General features: G+C 40.2%; 1 protein-coding gene across 2 annotated transcripts in view; it reads left to right on the top strand.

Annotated features, from left to right (window-relative positions):
• The first annotated feature begins 31 nt into the window (after nucleotides 1-31).
• Nucleotides 32-14,701, top strand: part of TYW5 (tRNA-yW synthesizing protein 5) — a 34,026-nt gene continuing 19,356 nt past the window's right edge. Inside the window, exons 1-7 of one of the 2 annotated variants that reach the window (XM_060781848.2) lie at nucleotides 32-301; nucleotides 3,559-3,713; nucleotides 7,060-7,129; nucleotides 7,944-7,988; nucleotides 9,995-10,132; nucleotides 11,994-12,081; nucleotides 13,626-13,742. In XM_060781848.2, the coding sequence (XP_060637831.2) occupies nucleotides 221-301; nucleotides 3,559-3,713; nucleotides 7,060-7,129; nucleotides 7,944-7,988; nucleotides 9,995-10,132; nucleotides 11,994-12,081; nucleotides 13,626-13,742 (694 nt within the window). In that variant the 5' untranslated portion in view covers nucleotides 32-220. The remainder of the gene's footprint in view (nucleotides 302-3,558; nucleotides 3,714-7,059; nucleotides 7,130-7,943; nucleotides 7,989-9,994; nucleotides 10,133-11,993; nucleotides 12,082-13,625; nucleotides 13,743-14,701) is intronic. The other variant, XM_060781839.2, reaches the window with a different exon arrangement.

Below are 14,701 nucleotides of genomic sequence, written 5' to 3'. Positions count from 1 at the left end.
CATTCCCCCACCTCTTTTGAACCAGAGCGGAACTTTTAGGCTGGGGTAGATTAGGAGGAGGGCGGCGAGGGACACCTTTGGTCACTCCTTCCGCCTCCGCGGTTCTTCTCTCTGCTCGTGCAGGCCGGCCGCTTCCTCAGCGAGTTTTCGTTGCCGGGGGAAGAAATGGAGAGTGGCACGCTTCAGGAAAGCATGGAAAAGGAAGGCTTGGCTCTGAGCGATGGAGGAACAACCCGTCCTCCTTTTAGAGGAGCACGCCGGGCTCACTCGGGAGCGCTTCCTCCAGGACATCTACCCTCTAGTAGGTGATATTATTATTCTTGCCAGGGTTGCTGCGAGTTTTCCGGGCTGCCTGGCCACGTTTCAGAAGCATTCTCTTCTGACGTTTCGCCCACATCTGTGGCAGGCAAGCATGTAGCCGGGGGGGGGGGGGGGGGAGGACTTCAGCCCCCCCCCCCTCGAAATTCTCATGGTGGTTCGCGAAAAGGCCTTAGGTAAAAGGTAAAGGTAGTCCCCTGACATTAAGTCCAGTCATGTCTGACTCTGGGGCTTGGTGCTCATCTCCATTTCTAAGCCGAAGAGCCAGCATTGTCCGTAGACACCTCCAAGGTCATGTGGCCGGCATGACTGCATGGAGCGCTGTTACCTTCCCGCCGGAGCGGTACCAATTGATCTACTCACATTTGCATGTTTTCGAACTGCTAGGTTGGCAGAAGCTAGGGCTGACAGCGGAAGCTCACGCCGCTCCCCGGAATCGAACCTGTGACCTTTCGATCAACAAGCTCAGCAGCTCAGTGCTTTAACCCGTATGTTTATTCATATCATGATCTGATCACCATGCTCAATATATCTCATATATAAAAGGTTTGCTAGGTTTGCTAGGGTAGACCCTCTTTCACTCAGATTCAGCCCCCCCCCCCCCCGAATTGAAATCTTGGCTATGGGCCTGGTGGCAGGCATCCTCAGAGGTTGTGAGGTCTGCTGGAAACTAGGCAAGTGAGGTTTATATATCTGTGGAATGTCCAGGGTGGAAGGAAGAAATCTTGTCTTGCTTGAGGCAAGTGTGAATGCTGCAAATGGCCACGTTAATTAGCATTGAATAGCCGTTAGGAGAGAATGCTTCTGGAACATGGCCATATAGCCCGGAAAACTCACAGCAACCCAGTGAAGGCCATGAAAGCCTTCAACGACACATTATTTTTGCAGTTGTTTATATCCTCCTTTCTCCTCAAAATTGGGAACACAATGCAGTTATTGTGTGCCTTTAAGTTCTGGCAACCAGACTGATTGACAGCTGGCAGATAGAGGTAGAAAACATGGAGGTAGTGACAGATTTGTATTTCTAGGTGCAAAGATTACAGCAGACACAGGCTGCAGCCAGGAAATCAGAAGACACCTACTTCTTGGGAGGAGAGCAATAACCATTCTCAATAAGATAGTGAAGAGTGGAGACATCACACTGGCAACGAAGATTCACATAGTTAAAGCAATGGTATTCCCTGTAGTCACCTACGGATGTGAGAGCTGGACCATAGGGAAGGCTGAGCGAAGGAAGATAGATACTTTTGAACTGTGGTGCTGGAGGAAAACTCAGAGAGTGCCTTGGACTGTGAGAAGATCCAATCAGTCCATATTTCAGGAAATAATGTCTGACTGCTTATTGGAGGGAAGGATATTAGATGAAGTATTTTGACCACATCATGAGAAGACAATGATGATGGGGAAAAAGGAAGAGGGCCGACCAAGGGCAAGATGGATGGATGGTATTCTTGAAGTGACTGGCATGACCTTGAAGGAGCTAGGGGCCGACGGAACTCCGGCATGGGTTGGTCGATCAGGTCAAGGAGTCAGAAGCGACTGAACAAATAAACAACAACAAAGTTCTAGAAATCATGAATCCCTGTTAGGAACAGCTCCTTCTCAAGGTCTTTAAAGTAGACAGAAATAATAATAATGATAATGATAATAATAATAATTTTATTTATTACCTTCCTCTCCTCATGGTTTGAGTCAGGTTACAAAACTATTGAAATACATAAGCACAGCAAAACCACTACGAATACACATCCTAAAATATACCTCCATAAAAGTTACACCCCAAAACATTTATTATGCCTACAAAAGGCATACTAAAACACACCAAATAAAGATCAAAGAGCACTTAAAATTAATGTTTAAAGATTGTCTAGGTAGGCCTGCCAGAAAAGATAGATCTTTAGATGGTTTTAAAATTCAACAGCTCCTTTGGTGGTCGGAGTTCTTCTGGCAGGTCATTCCAGAGTCATGGGGCGGCCGATGAAAAGGTCCTCTCAGTGGAGGTTGCCAGTCGGGTTCTGGCAGGCTGGAGCAGATGCCCCCCAGAGGACCTTAGTGTTTGGGGCAGAGTGTATAGGAGAAGGCAGTTCTATAGGTTACCTGGACCCAAACCATGTAGGGCTTTAAGGGTCAAAACCAACACTTTGTACTTTGCTCAGAAACTAATTGGCAGCCAATGGAGTGACTTTAGGATAAGTGTGATATGCTCACACTTAGGACCCTTCTACACAGCTCTGTATCCCAGAATATCAAGAAAAGCCCACAATAGCTGCCTTGAACTGGGTTATCCGAGTCTGCACTCAGATAATGTGGGATTTTTTGCCTTGATATTCTGGGATATAGGGCTGTGTGGAAGGGCTCTGAGATGTTCCTAACCAATCTGAACCAGCTGGAGTTTCTGAACTTAGTACAAAGGTAGTCCAATATAAAGCGCATTGCAAAAGTCCAGCCTTGAGGTCACAATTGCGTGCACTACCATCTTCAGGTCAAATGTAACAAATTTGATCCAAATTACCACCACTAGTGAAAAATTGCGCACTCCTAATTTCTAATATATGGTGACCCTATCATAGGACAAGATTTGTTCCAAGGAGGGTTTACCTTTGCCTTCCTCTAAGTCTGAGAGAGTGTGACCTGCTCGAGGGCACCCAGTGCTTTGCCTTCTCATTAATTAAAGTCTTGTTTATTGAGAGCACCCATAATCTGATTTTTTACTTTCTACGCTATAGCATAAGCTCTCAAACTAATTTTCCAGTAAAAGTAGAGATCATCACAACAGTTGCGTGACCTCCACAGAGTGTGGTGGCAGGTATGTCCTGAAAGTGCCAATGTGAGTGATCCTCATATTGATAGTTACATATTGGTACAGCATCTTAAAGAGAAAGATTTTGAAAGACTATTATGGGTCTCATCACACTAGAGCATGGATCCACTTTCAATCCAGTTTCTGCCTCCTGTAGAATTCTGGGGCTTGTAGGTTTGGGGGGGGGGGGAGGATTTAAACTGCTCAGCCAGACAGTTCCTGGGCCTCACTAAACTGCAGACCCCACAATTCTTCAGGAGGTGGAACCTAGATTTAAAGTGGATCCATGCTCTGGTGTGATGAGACAGTTAAACGTAAGATTTTCAGCCCCTTGCATAATTAAATCTTAGGTTTATCATAGCTGTTTTTACCTTGTGTATTGTTACAGCATTAAATAGTGATACATTGTTCACTGATTATGTTTCTTCTTCAAATCTTAGAGAAAGCCAGCTGTGCTAAAAGGAATCGATTTGGGTCCTTGCATGACCAAGTGGACAGTGGATTACCTCAGTGATGCAGCAGGAAATAAAGAAGTGAAGGTTCATGTTTCCACCGTACAACAGATGGATTTCCTCAGCAAAAATTTTGTATATAGGTATTTTCTTCTGAATTTTAATTCTATTTGAGAATATCATTGTTATTTTTTTAAAAAAAAACTTTAAATGTATAGTTGCTCGAATGTTAATGCAACCTTAATACTTGAACTTCAGAAATTCTGCTGCAGGCTTTTCAGTGTGATATTCTTATGATTTGGAGTTTTACATTTTCTTAATTTATTTCTTGGAATCAACTGATCCATCCCCACCCCCCTTTTTTTTTCTTCTACTGCTCTTCTGTGAACCCTCATCCTCCCTTTGCTGCAGACTTGCATCCCTCTGTATGACCTACTGAAGCAGACTAGAAGCAGCTACTGGCTATGTACAGCAATTCAAAAGGGAATCAATAAACCACCTGCTTCATTGACTGCCTGCGTCACCTGGAAGTCCACAGTAGATGTAGAATCATAAAAACATAGTTAGTGGAGACCATAAGGACCAACCTCATTCAGCCGTTCAGGAACACACAATCAAAACAGCTTTAACAGATGGCCATCCAGCCTCTGCTTATAAACCTCCAGAGAAGGAGACTCCATTACCCCCTTAAGGCAGAATATGTGATGTGTCCCCAAGTTGTACAGCAGGTATGGGCAAACTTCAGCCCTCCAAATTCCCTTCAGCTTATTGGCTGTTGGGAATTGTAGGAGTTGAAGTCCAAAACACCTGGAGGGCCAAAGTTTGTCCATGCCTGCTGTAGAGCAGTGGTTCTCAACCTGGGGTCCCCAGATATTTTTGGCCTTTAACTCCCAGAAATCCTAACAGCTGGTAAACTGGCTGGGATTTCTGGGAGTTGTAGGCCAAAAACATCTGGGGACATCAGGTTGAGAACCACTGTTGTAGAGGGAGGTTTAATTTAGCCAGGATCCTATTTTTTAATGGAGTTCCACTGGCTACCTCTCTTCCTCTTGGGGGGAAACAGCTTCTTAGCATGATAATGCATCCCATGACCATTTAATAGCAGGAACTAGGGCAAAATCTGACTCCCAGTTCCACAGTTGAAAGCACAAAACAAATATGCTTTCCCTCAGGAAGGCAATATTTTTCTGCTTGTAAAAATGCAGAGGAACAGTGCTTGGGTACACACTCCACCCAGTTGCTAAATGGTTTTGAGGTCCACTTCTACGCTGCTATATAATTCAGATTATCAAAATAGATAATCCACATTATCTGCTTTAAACTGGATTATATGAGTCTACACTGCAATATAATCCAGTTCAGAGCAGATAATATGGATTTTATATGTCAGTGTAGAAGGGGTCTCTGGTAGTAGGGCGCTGTCTCCCATATGGTGTGGGTTACACAAGGAGATGTTCAGTTTTACATTCCACAATAATCCAAGGAATTGCATATAGAGTAACATGGACTAGACCATGCTCGATATAGAGTAACATACAACACAATAGCCCACTTGTACACAGAAAGAAAAATAAATCAGTTCAGCCAGTAATGTGACTGGTGAAACTTATACAGTTCCAAAACATAGCAGTCACAAAACAATATTATATGCATTTGGTACAGTCATTCAAAAAAGTATCAACACTGTATGTTCTTGCATAGAGTTGAACATAAATCTGTAGTCCACGATCGGTGTCGGCCTCATTCCAGGCCACATATAAAGATACATATAAGAATACTAACAGTTATGAACTTGATACTTATCGTATACATCAAAGTTTGTTGTGATTACATCTATTCATCATATATTTCAACACGTTTAAAGATACTTACAAGGTTATAAACTTGGGACTTGTTCCCCTTAGAAATATAGGTTTTAAGGTTAGTGGGATCTAAATCAAAGGAACAAAATGTGACTGTAAACATTAAAAAGATACTTATACAGAAATAAATATTTATTCTAATATAAACCTATTTCACAAAATAGGTGTACTCACAAGACTCTGCTATGCGTTTGATTCTAATTGCGAGTATGGGAACCGTCTGGGAGTTCCCTCAATTTAAAGGGGGGGGGGGGGGGACCACATGCGATGTTAAAGGGATAGAGAAGCTCAGTAGAAGTGTTGGAATCAAAAATGTAAAATGTAGACACCAGATGGCGCTCTGGATGTCTTCAACATGCTCAAACAGAGATACAAGTGTAACGCTACCAATAGGATAAAGCTCCAAAATTATATATAACAACTGTACAGATTTGGTTCATTTAAACCATGTGGATATTCTGTCTGTAATCTGAAGATCCAATATGTTTCTCTTTGTAAGAGTTTGTTATTGAAGTCAATGTGTTTGGAATATCCACATGGGGCCCTCAAACTTTTTAAACAGAGGGCCAGGTCACAGTCCCTCAAACTGTTGGAGGGCTGGATTATAATTTGAAAAAAAAAAAACATGAATGAATTCCTATGCACACTGCACATATCTTATTTGTAGTGCAAAAAAAAAAAAACAACCCCACTTAAAAGCAATACAATAATTAAAACGAAGAACAATTTTAACAAATATTAAAGTATTAGTATTTCAATCAGAAGTGTGGGCCTGCTTTTGGCTGATGAGATAGGACTGTTGTGGTTGTTGTTGCTGCTGTGTGCTTTCAAATCATTTCAGACTTAGGTTGAGCGAGGGCGAGGTAAATGACCTTGGAGGGCCGCATCCGGCCCCTGGGCCTTAGTTTGAGGACCCCTGGTTTAAATGAACCAAATCTGTAACTCAGGAACTCATTTGTATATAGAGTAACATGCCAGCATTTTATAGATGATAGGCTATGAGCCATTTATCACAAAACTGCTAAACTATTTTAATATTTTAAGTCTTTGAGTTATTATGTTGTTATTGTTCATTAAGTTTAGTCTAGTTGAATTCATATTATTTTTAATAGTTTGCATTTGTTTTGATTGTATACTGTTCTGAGATCTTTTGATAGAAGACAGGATAGAAATGTTTTCATAAATAAATCTTCCAACCCAAGTTACAGTACCATATGTCACCAACAGGATTTTGACCATTGATGTTAGTAGTTTGCCACTTCCTGTGCAGATTTTTAGGGGTTTTTTTAATTATTGGAAGTATTTCAAAAACCCTAATTTCTCTGTTCCTATTTCTTGTCTCTTGATACACAGTCCCTTTTGGTTTGCTGTGACTGTGGATTATTATGAGTCTCCTTGTGGAGAAAAAAAGTGGGGCATAAATAATAATAATAATAATAATAATAATAATAATAATAATAATGTCTGTATTAACACTGTATTTGGAAGTACCTTCCCTTTATACTAAAAATCAAATTTAAAAGTGATGTATTTACTTTTTGATAGTGGCTATTGGTGCAATATCACTTATCAGTTAAAGTAAAGGTTTTCATAAATATATTTATATGAATATATATTGAAATTTCAGAACACTACCCTTTGATGTTTTTGTAAGGAGGGCAGCTGAAGCCAAACACACAGAGTACTTTATTTCAGAGGTAAGTGTATGATTTAGTAGCTGTTGCTATAATAACATGAATAATTGAGTATTGGTGAACCAGGCAATGTAATAAGTTCAGGGAATGCATTTTTATTTGTTTATTTTATTTACTTTATCCCACTTTTTTTGCAATATAGCGATTTATGCCATGAATTAGAGATAACATACTGGAAGTGTACCAGGTTAGGGAAAGTTGGAAGAATAAATTGGTTTCTTACGAGTAGTTAACAGGGTGCCAATTGCACCTTTTAATGGAAATTGTATGCTTAATGTGTTAGAATGATTTCAGTCAACCATAACTTTTCTGGGTAGGGAATGTCTGATTAAATCTCTGGTATCTATTTAAAAGGATCAGGGAAAGGAAAGGGTGGAAATCTCTTTCAAAGATGGACAAGTCCAGTGTCAGGAGCTTCCTGTTCCTTTTTTTTCTGGCCAGTCCTTGAGATTCACAGTAAAACCAAGGAAAAATTGGGGAAAGGAGGAATTATTAAGGGAGCTGACTAGATTTTATTCTGTTCTGTGCAGCTTAATGTTTGCTTTTGATATCTGACCCCAGATTTTAGTGCTAAGCATGTTTTAAACCTAAATAAATAAAACAACCATTCAGAACTAATTTCTTTATGTTAATCTTATGGCAATTCATATTTAATTCTGCATCTGATAATTCTTAATTCTGCATCTGATAAAAAGAAATACTAGCAGATGAAATTGGACAAGTCCTTTAGTTCTTTCCTTGCCACCACTTTGTTACATTGGAAAGATGATTGTATGTTTGTTCCTCGCAATGACTTTTCTGTATGTTTGTTTTGAAGGATGAAAAATATTATTTGCGGTCATTGGGAGAAGACCCACGAAAGGTATGTAATGTAACAGCTCATCTTTAAGGGTGTTGTTCTTTGCTGTTCTGAACGCATTCAACCTGAGTATGTTCGTTGTAGGAATATTTCGTTTTCTAGCACGACTCTATCATCAAATTCTGGCAGATATTGACCATAGAATTGCAGTGGAGCACCTAGGCCCCTTCCACACTGCTGAATAAAATCTCACATCATCTGCTTTGAACTGGAATATATGGCAGTGTGGACTGAGATAATACAGCTCAAAGTAGATATTGAGGGATTTTCTGCCTTGACATTCTGGAATATAGGGCTGTGTGGAAGGGCCCTTAGAGGTTCCTGGAGAAAACAGTTTAAATCAAATCAGTGGAGAATAAAATCCACAAAACTCAAATCCACAGATGTAGAGGCAGACTGTATTCACATATCAAGCTACCCCACAGCTATTAAAGGTAAGAATCATGTGAAAAATAAATATGTCCTATTTTGATTCAACAGCACCATATACTGAATTGAATATGCAGGGATTCAGTCACAGACATGTAAGAAGTAAGCACACAAAATATGGTACATTACATAGATTAATGTGTCCATTTTGATTTGCCACCAATTCATTTTTTCCCCTGCAATAATCTCAGGATTATGAAGACTTTTGTAACCGAGGAAGGACTTATTAATTATAAAAAAAGACATACATCACTGATGTTCATTGTTGACTCATAGAGCTATGGAGTGAGTTTTGATCAGATATAAGCCATGTTCGCAAAAGGCTCCATAACTAGTGGTTAATTGAATGATCTTGAACCATGTCACTCTAGCTCTGGAGCTGCCTGCTGCTTTCTGCCCCAGGACCCCCTACAACAGTGGTTCTCAATCTGGGATCCCCAGATGTTTTGGGCCTTCAGCTCCCAGAAATCCTAACAGCTAGTTAACTGGCTGGGATTTCTGGGAATTGTAGGACAAAAACATATGGGGACTCCAGGTTGAGAACCACTGCTCTACAATTTCATGGAGTACAAAAATGCATGATTATCATGATAATCATAGAGGTGGCTGGAAGGCCATTTCTAAATTAGGAATTTAAGTATGTTTTGTATTAAACTCCAAGGTAGAGATGGAAGGGTTTAATCTATTGAAAATAGAGTCTCCTGTACTGGCCAGTAGAGTTGGTGCAGTTTTTACCAGGTCCAGACAAAAGCCTATACTGGGCTGTTTGGAGGATTTGAGGGGCAGAAAGACAGAATTGGGGCCCTTCCACACGGCCATATCACCAAGAATATCAAGGCAGGAAATCTCACAATATTTGATTTGAATTGGGTTATCTGAGTCCACACTGCCATATATTCCAGTTCAAAGCAGAAAATATGGGATTTTATTCAGTTGTGTGGAGGGACTACATTCATTCCCTGGGTTGCACTTGTCTTCTAAATCAAGGCACACCCCTATTGGCTTGTACCATATGTTTTTCTTCATAGAACCGCAGAATCATAGAATAATAGAGTTGGAAGAGACCACGTGGGCCATCTAGTGCTACCCCCTGGCATGCAGGAAAAGCGCAAACAAAGCCACCCTGACAGATGGCCATCTAACTTCTGCTTAAAAGCCTCAAAGGAAGGAGCTTCCACCACACTCCAAGGCAGAGAGTTCCACTGCTGAACAGCTCTTTCCTGCTATCTTGCTAAATTACATCCTGGTTACTAAAGAAAGTGAATTGAATGTGGGATTTGGTATTTTTAAAGATACAAAATGTATGCAGCATAACCACTTGCATTCACTGAAGTGTGTCTTTTATGAAAACTGTGGTGTATTTGAGGCAGCCTGCCTGCTCTGCCTTGATTAGTTTATTACTGACTCCCCAAATGTGTTATTGAGAGCACATTTTCTCAGGTACAGGAGGAATTAGATCAGCATTTAAAAAGTTCAAAGCTATTTACTTCATGTAGGAAAGAAATATTCAGTGTGCATATTATGGTTCATAGCTTCCACTGAGAAAGGGATCATTAATGTGATGTCTTGTCCATTTCTAGGATATTGCAGATCTCCGAAAACAATTTCCTCTCCTGGCAGATGATATTCACATCCCAGAATACTTTGAAAAGGAGCAATTATTTTCCACTGTCTTCCGGATAAGCTCAGCAGGACTACAGCTCTGGACACATTATGATGTAAGAAATACATCTTTCAGTTGGGGTGGAGAAGATGTCATCAAGATGCCTTCAGTCTTATGATCCCTTCGCTTTGGGAAGTATGCCCCTGTATATCCAGATGGGGAGAATAATGTGGAGGACACATTTGTACTTATCTTCTGCTATCTTAAGTAACTAGTTGACTGCCATGTGAGCAGAATGCTGGGCTGGGTACACCTTTTACCTGAACCAGTGTCAATATTATTAATTTAAATTTTCCACTCAGACATATTCACCCAGACTTGTTTGCCAGGAAAGCATACCAGTCGGCCATTTTGAAATAACAAACGCACATAGGGCTAGTTCCACAAATGATATCTGGCTAAGCATTACAAGAGCAATTGCTTGCAAGTTAGAACCCTTTTTTAAAAAGAAGCAACTAGTTTTCCCACAAAGTAATCCAAGGCAGTGTGTAATGGAAGGTTCTGGCAACACCAAAGAAGGTGCCCACTTATAATAGTATGAGTAACAAAGAGTGAGGGCAAATGTTAGCATAGGGAAGGATTTAGAAAGTGAGTGAACAACATGGGAGGTTTGGGGTACGGCTAGTTGGTTTTACAGTCACAGCTACTGTGGCTAATGGAGACGGTTGTTATGGGTGTTCAGTGACATGTGAGAACAGTTGTGTTTCCGTGTATTAGGGCTTGTGATATTTCTGTCTGTGTATGTAAGCGTAAGATCTCCACAGCTGTGGGGTTAGGATCTGTTGTGGACAGGAGAGTCACAGCAAGCAACCAGTGGGTCACAGAAAGAGGGCTGGATAGCAAGGAAGACATTTAGGAAGATGACTGGTTTGATGGCTAAAGAAAGTCAGGACCAAAAGAAGACAGGATAAATTACTAGTCTTCTGGAAGATAAGGTCTTAATTGTGGGTCCTCTATTCAAGCAATCTTCCCTCAATATGTGATTTTCCCTTTGTTAGATGACAAAAGATGCTGTTAAGTACAGCATCTGCCTTTCCTCCTGTTTGGGGCCTGACTTGCTTTTAAGACACAGCATGACTGGCATAGTGGCATACAATCTTATTCTCAGCCTCATATCTGCACTTTTAGTTTGTAGGATATGGGAATCAGAAGTTCAAAAGCACGCATATACACACAAATAGGGAATTGGCTTCTTGTTTCAGTACATCCATGAGGTAAGAAGGAGGATGACAATGGGGTACATGATTTTTTTTTACTATCAGCACTATAGTCATTGTGGTGTAGAGGAAAAGTCTGTCTCTCTCTTAGTAAATGCATGTATGTGGACTAGCCCAGTAAGGAGACTAAAAAGAAAAATAGATACATTTTCATCTTCGTTTTGTCCAATGGCCAATATATAATGATGACAAGCACTTTGTCAGAGGAGCCCCAGGTGGCACAGTGGATTAAACCCCTGTGCCGGCAGGACTGAAGACCGACAGGTCGCAGGTTTGAATCCGGGGAGAGGCGGATGAGCTCCCTCTATCAGCTCCAGCTCCTCATACGGGGACATGAGAGAAGCCTCCCACAAGGATGATAAAAACATCAAATCATCCGGGCGTCCCCTGCAGACGGCCAATTCTCTCACACTAGAAGCGTTTTACAGTTTCTCAAGTCACTCCTGACACGACAAAAAAAACCAACAACTTTGTCAGAGATTAAGAGTCAGATAGGCATGAACCAGAAAGGGAGACAAGGGGAGTGATGCTGCTTTATGACATATACCAAGCTTAATGAGCCTTCATGTGATTTTCAGAGTAACTGCAAAGGTTCTTGGCATTCCTTTTACATAATATACTTAGCAGGGTTTAAATGACACTGAAATATATTTCTTTCACTTGTTAAGTAATACTGCTCTTCTTTTTTTTTTTTTGTAGGTAATGGATAACTTCTTAATTCAGGTGACAGGAAAGAAACGGGTTGTACTGTACAGTCCCCGCGATGCACCATATTTATATTTATCAGGTATGTAAATGCTATCTTGTCAGGATATGAAAATGCTACCTTGTCAGGATATTTTGTGGTGTTGGCTGGGACAATCCAAAAGTTCTGGTTTTCACTACCCCAGAAATAAATGCTTTCAAGCTGTGCATAATTTTTAGAAGAGTGCTGTTGGCTGCTGAAGAAGAGTTTCTGGATGAGATTGAATGTCTCTCCAGTCTGGTCCTATTTCTCACCATGACGTACCAGGTGCCCATGAAAAGCCAACCAACATAACATGGAGGCAGCGGGCTTTCCCTCTTTCTAATCTCTACCGGCTGGTATGCAGGATGCATATTGCATCTGAAACCACCTATTAGTTTTATATCTGGTACTTACAGGAAAAAAAATTCCTGTATGAATTTGTTTGATCTTCTTTTAAAACTATCCTAAGCTAGTGATCGCCTCATTTTTGGAAGCAAATTCCTTAAATTTTATACATTATTGTACTTTCCTATCTCTCTTGTGAATCTATGGCTAATTATTGTCAGTGGATTAACCCAATGAGAGTCTATTACGGGAGAGGAAAATGTCCCTTGTTCGCATCAATTTCATGAACCTGTTAAATCAGCTTTATCTCAAAAAGACAAGAACACACCCAATTTGGAGCCGTTTCTTTTGGCCGACTAATAATTTGACTTTTTCTTTTCTTGACTTTTCCTAATCTGTTGCCTTTTAAAAATTCTAACATTTGGTTTTTCATTTTTATAAAGTGTCGTCTACCATGACCCTCAGGTTCTATACATTTATATATGAAATGGAAATATTTGCTCCAATGTGTCATTTTTGTGCAAATTAGTTGACTGCTGGTACTCCCAGCAGCTGAGAACCGATTTGCTGTTCAAAAATAACCCACATGTACAATTATGCTTTATGCTTAGGAACTCAAGAGGGTGTCCTTAATTTTATATGAAATCCTAGGCCCCTTCCACACAGCTGAATAAAATTCCATATTATCTGCTTTGAACTGGAATATGGCAGTGTGGACTCAGATAATCCAGTTCAAAGCAGATATTGTGGATTTTTCTGCCTTGATATTCTGGGTTATATGGCTGTGTGGAAGGGCCTAGTGTGCTTTTATAGCTTGAATAGCAAACCACTGTGCCTAACTTTTCCGATACTATATAGGGAGAACACATGTCCATTCTGATCAAGTTATTCTTTAACCATGGTTGAATTTGATTCAGCAATATTCAGTAATGTCAAATATAGATCAGATCCATCTGTTTGGGAATCCTTTTGAGGAGGGGATACAAAAATACTTCAAATATATATATATATATATATATATATATATATATATATATATACACACACACACACACACACACACACACACACACACAGGAAAACAATATTGACTTTAGCAAATGAGAGTTCAGAATTACTGATGTACAGGGATTGCTTTCTCACACGTGTACTCACACATACAATTTCCCTATTCACAGAACCTTGTTTTAATAGTCCCAAGAATAATATTTTGTGAGAGGAAAAGTGATTTTCTTTGCTTATTGAAATCTTTTTACCAGGTACAAAATCTGAGGTGCTAGATGTGGACAAGCCAGACTTGAAGAAATATCCTCTCTTTGTCAAGGCCAGACGTTATGAATGCCAACTGAAAGCAGGAGATGTCTTGTTCATTCCTGGTAAGAGGACATGCTGTGCTTATATTTTTCTTTCCGAATTACCATTCATGAATAGTTAGTGAAGCCATCTTGGTTCTTTTATTGTGGCCTGCGTGTTGAAAGTCTGGAAAAAGCCACACTTTCAGTTTTAGTTTTTAATTCAGTTTAATTCAGTCAAAGATTATTAAAGCACTCACTCTACAGATGAGGCCTATGATTTGGTTAAAAGCCCTGGTATGTGGCTGTTATAATGCCACATCAGTCATTCTTCAGTCTCCCCAAATGAACATTTGTGCCATACAGATGAACAAAAGTTGCATGTGGACTATAACATGTGGGCTTATTAAAAAGCCACCTATTTTGATCAATTCAGTCTTTGATTCTACCCCATTTTCTACTCTTGCATTACAATCACCTATGACTTCCAACATGTCATGTTTGGAATGTGAACAGTTTGTCCTTTACTCCTGCATAGGATATTTCTGTTTCTTCTTCTGCCTTTGCGGTTGGAGCATAAACTTGGATTATGATTAATATTTATAGATTTCCCCTGAAGTCTTGTTGACATTGTTTGGTCAGATTTTGCATTGGCTGCTTTCTCTATATCTCACTATTGATGCTACTCCATTTAGTATAATATTTCCCCCTGAGTAAAGCGTAGCATAGCACAGGAGCATACAATCCCACTACCATAGAAAGATAGTTAGATTTTTTTCTTGCCCCAACAGTTTATAACTCTGTTGTTGTTGTTCATTTGTTCAGTCATCTCTGACTCTTCGTGACCTCATGGAGCAGCCCGCGCCAGAGCTCCCTGTCGGCCGTCACCACCCTAGTCATGATACTCTAGTCATGATGAAATTTATCTGCTTAACATGCGGAATAGCACTTGGCCCCTCTCCGTAAAACACTGTATCACTAATGTGAAACAGTCCTGGTTCATTTTATATTAATACTTAACAAACTTGCCACCTTCCACTTGT

The sequence above is a fragment of the Anolis sagrei genome, chromosome 1 (genome assembly GCF_037176765.1).
Source record: "Anolis sagrei isolate rAnoSag1 chromosome 1, rAnoSag1.mat, whole genome shotgun sequence".
Taxonomy (NCBI): domain Eukaryota; kingdom Metazoa; phylum Chordata; class Lepidosauria; order Squamata; family Dactyloidae; genus Anolis; species Anolis sagrei.
This window is presented reverse-complemented; position numbering and strand designations above follow the sequence as displayed.